Source organism: Azolla caroliniana, unplaced genomic scaffold (genome assembly GCF_043228905.1).
Source record: "Azolla caroliniana isolate FFs.n. ecotype wild unplaced genomic scaffold, voAzoCaro1.0.p SCAF_9, whole genome shotgun sequence".
Taxonomy (NCBI): Eukaryota; Viridiplantae; Streptophyta; class Polypodiopsida; order Salviniales; family Salviniaceae; genus Azolla; species Azolla caroliniana.
This window is the reverse complement of record NW_028230444.1, coordinates 15,923,189-15,929,535: the sequence shown is the minus strand read 5'-3', so window position 1 is coordinate 15,929,535 and position 6,347 is coordinate 15,923,189. Positions and strand designations below refer to the sequence as shown.

Genomic DNA, 6,347 nt, shown 5'->3' with positions numbered 1-6,347 from the left:
TGTTCACGATCATATGCTTGGGTACATAAGGGATGCAAAGTTGTCGAAGGATCCTTGGGGGAACCTGAAGAGGGTCTTTGCCGCCAACAACACAACCCATAAGATATAGCTCAGACAAGAGCTCAACAACATCCGGTAAGGAGAATGTAGGTTATTGATTACACTACAAAGATCAAAGAAATCTGTGATGCAATCGGCTCCATCAGTGTGACTGTGGATGAAGACAAGATGGTACAAATATCCCTTGGTGGTCTACCACAAAAATACAGGCTGATTCGAACGGCTATCTGCACGAGGGAGAAGCCTCTATCATTTTTCGACTTGTAGTTGATGATCTTTCTAGAGGAGAACCACATGGGTGCGTCAACGATCATGCACGCTGACAACAAGATGTTGTACATGGAGACGAATCGAACCCGTGACACACAATGGAATGGAGGCGACCGATAGGAGCAGAATTAGAGGAACAGAGGAAGTGTTGACAACAATGCACCCTCCACGAACAAGGAGAGTCAGGGTGGTGCCGGTGTCATGAAGGAGTTGCTTCACAATATAAAAATAAACTCAAGTATTATATTAAGTGACATTTGAGAGACTTGAACCAACAACCTTATAAACCAAGTACAAAGTACATACCATTAAGCTAAGTTATTTTTCAAAATTATGTTTTCATCATTATACTTATCAAATGTCTATTTTCAGATATGAGAGCTCAAATGAGCAAGATGGCTATCATGCATCGCATGCGTTACATGAATTTCATGCATGTCTTGTACCCTCACATGCATCATATGCATGGGGGCACCTATAAAAAGAGGGGAAGTTAGAAAATCAAATAATCAAACAAACAAGCTAGCTCATCTAGGAAGTTTATTGTCTCTCAACACTTAAGTCCAGGGTTCAAGCTGAAATTTGGTAGAGGAAAATTTTATCTTGCAATTGAGCATTATAAAGTTGGTAAAATCTTGTATTCTTAATATAAAGTATGTTCATATCATATTGTGAAATGCACATAAGAGATCAAAACCAGTCTACTTAGCTTCTTACTTCTTAATCAATTTATAGTTGATACAACGGAACCCATTTGAGTTGGCTTGGCTAAAAAGGGTGAGCTAAAAGGGTGGCACAAAGGAACACATGCACACCACATTTCCCCCCTGCGAGAAACAAGAGATTGAGGGGCATGACCAAGAACAGGACAGGTACATGAACAAGAACAAGAACAAGAATAGTGGCTTGTCAAATGGAAATCCATGGATGATTCTAGTGCGAGGTGAGGGTTACGCCCATAGAGTGCTCGAAAAGGGTTGATTTATGCAGCCATCTCGTGTTTGAGGGTCTTGTTGAGGCGTTCGGTGAAGATGGCGTGGGGATGTAAACATCTACGGACATGTAGTTGAGTTGCAATGACGTTGAGGACATCCCCGTGGAACTGTTGGCCTTGATAGTTGGACGGGGCTAGTGACAGAAAACGAGCTATCAATCGGCGAATAGAGATCAATTACTCCTGTGGACTGAGGACCACCTGGACTTTGCTGAGGTGGGGGATAGGAGGGCTATCGTGTCGGAGGGGGATCGAGGAAAGATCATATGGCGACGAAGATCAATCGCTCCTGTGGACTGAGGGCCACCTAGACTTGGTTGAGGTGGTGAACAGGAGGGCTATCGTGTCAGAGGGGGATTGGGGAAAAGATCATTTGGCAAAGAAAGATCAATCACTCTTGTGGACTGAGGGCCACCTGGACTTGGTTGAGGTGGGGGACAAGAGGGCTATTGTGTAGGAGTGGGATCATGGGAAACTCGTGGGACAAGAAGTTAGTGGGCAACCTAAGGTGAGGGGGAAGAGGTGGATGCTTGGACGTGGGGGACTGGTCCCCCGCTTCTCCACCAATATGTGAAATGCACATAAGAGATCAAAACCAGTCTACCTAGCTTCTTACTTCTTAATCAATTTATAGTTGATACAACGGAACCCATTTGGGTTGGCTTGTCTAAAAAGGGTGAGCTAAAAGGGTGGCACAAAGGAACACATGCACACCACAATATACTCTTGCTTCTTAAATCATACATTGTCTCTGTCTCTTATCTGTGCTTATCTCTCTCACACACATTACTCTTAACTCTTCTTCGTCCTATCCTTAATCTAAATTCTAATATCACTGCACAAGACTTATTAAAATTTAGACAACACCCTTTAACCTCAGTCTCAGTGACCTCGCTGCACGAACCACAAGAACACCGACATATTTGGTGAACTCGACATGAAGGCGGCGACAAGGAGAAATTGAGGAGCAAATGAGGCTTATGTGTACAATGATGGAACGAATGATGTGGGAGCAAGGGATGATGGCAAGCATCGACAATATTCTTGCACGAGTACTAGTGGAAGAGAGCCGAGGAGGCTAATCCAACAAAGAGGCATGAGACACGAGAACAAAAGAGAAGGGAGATGGAAAAGGGCGCTCCTGAGCCGAAGGAAGCTAATAAAGTAAAAGGGAAGATAGGCCCATCTTTCAAGCTTGCTTCGGACATAGAAACAATGACGGATATAAAACATAATTTTTATAGTCATTGGACATAAATATAGGTGCTCCACTCATTGTCTCCATCACGATTTAACGCATGGACGAGGATGTGGGAACCCACTTATATGCAAAGATTGGAACCACGGATCATAACTCCACAAACATTTAGTTGGAAATAACCACAAGTGTTCATGTTAGTGATAGAGAAACTTATTTAAGGTGTTTACTTAATTAGTGGCCCATTACTTAATCAACACACTTGAATTAGTAGCATAGTAGTTAGCCCATCATTATCATTTTGTATCTTTATTAATTGGCATCGTGTCATTGATATTAGTGCTCAAATATTGACGATATGAGAAAACCATTACTCAACAAAGGCGTGTGATTGTGGGCATTCTTTACGGAAACAAGGAAGAGACAGGCGGACACACACATACTCAAATACTTTTTGGATAACAATTATCCTTGAGATTGCGAGAGGCTTTTTGTTCTGTTTAGGCTCAGTTTTTATTTTTAAGTGTAATGCGAGGAGGGTAAAAGAAACAAAGAGGTTGGTTGGTTTCGTTTGTTGAAGAGGAGGAGGAGGAGGAGGAGGAGGAGGAGGAGGAGGAGGCTAGATTTGTAAATAAATGGAAATAGAGAGCTAAGAATGCTTAGAGCCTCATATAGCCCCGCAATGAACAAAACAGAGAAGATGAGAGAACGAGTAGTCCCCACGAACCCACAACCGATTCTCTCTCTCTCTCTCTCTCTCTGTCTCTCTCTCTGCACAGCACTTGATGGCGATGGCCATGGAAGCCCGCAGATGCCTCACGCGAACTCAATCCACCTCCCTCCTCAGGAATATCAGCAGAACCATCCGAGGCACGCACTCCCAGACGCTTTGGGAGGAGCTCCTGGGTCGAAAGATCGAGCAATCCGCGGCCAAGAAGCTCGAAGAGGCTTTCTTGGAATATAGGGTAAGGAAGTCTGTACCTTCCTTCCTTCCGTTCCTCCCAAATTCCTCCTTTTGGATTCCTTCCTCTGAAGATACCATCAAAGATCTACAAGTCCTCGCCGAAAGGATCAAAGTATCGAAACCTTCTCGGCAAGATAGATCTAATGTGTACAGATCTTCTTCTTCGGCGACTTCAAATTGGAGTTCAGATAAAGGGAAGATAGGAGCTGTCTCGAAAGTTGCAGAGTGGAGCTTGATCCAACAGACAGAGAGGCTATTGTCTTCTTCGATGGCAGTTTCTTCACGAGACCGGGAAGGAGGCAGGGATTCCCTGATCAAATCTGTTGGAGAGAAAGGTAACCATCATCTCTATCAAATTTTCCTTTTGTTTGATATTTATATATACAAAGAAATATTTGTATATATATGTGTGTGTATATGTGCATCCATTTCCTTGTTTACATAACAGCCCATGATTTGTGTAATTTAGTCATGCATATGTATGGTGTACGTATATGTGCATGTATATATACATGCTTGTGAATGTCTTCTATGCGTGTCTTCATGATTATGCAAAGTCACTGCATGAATATATACAAAACATTTATACGTACTAGAGTACAGATGCATGTGAGGATAGAAGGTCAAATGTACAAGAATTATTGAAGAAGATGGGCATAACATATATCTTTGATGAATGAGTATACGAAGTCACCAAATGAAAGAAATTTGAAGAAGATCATAACACATGACAACTTTGAAGGAAGATGGTTATAACCTTAATAGTTTGATCATTATAGTAACCTGCCACTTGGAACGAAGTGATAATTACACATATATTTGATGGCTATACAAAGTCAACAAGCAGGAAGGTTTGGAAAGAAAAATGGTAATAGGAATATATATTTTTATGATTACACAAACTCATTTCATGACCAAGTTTTGAATAAGATGGATAAATACATGAAAAGGATAAGTGTATAGTGTAATCCAGCGAACATTGTTTTCTAAAGAATGTTGAAGGAACAATTAAGATTAAGCGATGTTTTTTATAGTAAGGTTAATAAAGCGTAACTTGCATTATTTTCCGTTTCTCATAGGAAATTTTGTTTCAACACACTTTTCTGATTCCCATATATGTACATGAAAAGGCTAAAATCAATGTATGAAATGCTAGGTACAATAATTGAAGTTTCATTAGGAGCTGATGATGATGATGATGATGATGATGAGGATGATGATAGTGATAGTGAAGAAGAGCTGGAATTGATTGATGAGACAAAGCCAGAAGGTAATTGTTACTGAATCATTCTCTGTGAAAATACTATTAAATTTTTTGCCACAGAGAGGCTAATGTATTGCATTGACATCGTCTTACAAAGACCAACTCAATGTTTGTCTGAACATAATGTTGAATCATTGTGGGTATATTGGTTCACATCAATCATTTATATGAAACTAATTTATATTGGTTGATTATTGTAAACGCGTCTCTTTTGGAATCATGTAAGGCTTTACATGTAGATTTTGAGCTTCAGTTGGAAACATTGATAGTATGTGTGATTTCCAATATGGAAATATAGTAGGTTTTTGTGAAACTTAACCAGAATTTATTTCCTAGTTTTCTCATAATTTTCTCGATTTTCTTGCAAATCAGCTGATTTATAAACCAACCCCCACATCATGTGCCTCTTTTTAAGCTGGTTCATTGTCCTACATATTTTTGGCAGGTTCGTAAGATTTGGGACATAATCAAGCGATCGGTTTTATGAGAATCTTATTTAAGGAGATAAGAAAGGGGTAGGAAAGCATGGACTGCTTTTTAGCAGAAGGGTCAGCTTCTTAAATACCAAGGTGAACATGGGAAACCATTCTTACAACAATTGTTTAAGAGTTTCTTATCATGTGTATAGTCCCAGCAATGGAACATGATTATATAACAGTATCTTCGATAACATTCCATAAAAAGCTTCTTCCTCGTTTGTGTGCTAATCAAAATTGACAGGCTCTCTGAATGGCGAGGAGCTCTTAACTTTATACAATTGTAGTATAAGAATTTGGGTTGTATAAGACGCTGGAGTGGTGGTTTACTTGGTTTCCTTCTCTTTTTTCATGCATTCACTTGGGGGCTGTGTCACTATTATTACCATGCTTTGTTATCCTGATCATTCATCATGTCATGTATCTATACTCTTTACTGGATCTGTCATTGTGTCATTCATGTATATTCTTGGATTTACTTCGTCTTTCGTCCCCCTGTCTATACTGGATCTTTCATTGTGTCATTCATGTATATTCTTGGGTTTACTTGATCTTTTACAACGTTAAATGTGTATTCTTTACTTCTTAAACATGTCATGTATTTGTCTGCTCTTTAATTGATCTTTAGCATCCCATATTTTTTATGGTTTGCTCTTTTGAACTCGTTGTAGTTGATTTAGTTTATATTCATGCATCTTGATGGGAAACAGATTCGTCACTGGAAATCCTTTGCTTACTCTTGAAACATCTCTATTATATTGATGCAGTTTTGATGCATTTCTTTGATGTGTTAAGCTCACATGATAATGAACTCCAGATTGGTTTGATAAATCTATGCCTTTGTGATAATGAGAATTGGGTTTTTGTTTGATATATGGACAGAGGATTTTCTTTTATTTCAAAAGGAAAAACCAGATTAGGCTCATATTCAATTAAATTGTCCATGGTGAAGACAATCTGTTAGGCTCTTTATCAGAAGTAAAAATTGGTATCATAGATGAGCTATGATAGTGTTATGGCCACATCAGAAGGACCCAATGAATTCATTTGGGGTTGATTTCTCAAATTATGGGGCTCAAATTTGGCAGCAGCATGGACTGAAGGAACATCTTGGGAATATC

The 6,347-nt window shown here is 39.6% G+C and overlaps 1 protein-coding gene across 1 annotated transcript; it reads left to right on the top strand.

Moving 5' to 3' along the window:
- Positions 1-3,247: 3,247 nt before the first annotated feature.
- Positions 3,248-5,708, top strand: LOC147860249 (uncharacterized). The gene is made up of 3 exons (XM_087325066.1): positions 3,248-3,821; positions 4,643-4,756; positions 5,196-5,708. The coding sequence occupies exons 1-3, from the start codon at positions 3,308-3,310 to the stop codon at positions 5,201-5,203; spliced, it is 636 nt and encodes a 211-aa protein (XP_087181192.1). The 5' UTR covers positions 3,248-3,307; the 3' UTR covers positions 5,204-5,708.
- Positions 5,709-6,347: the final 639 nt, after the last annotated feature.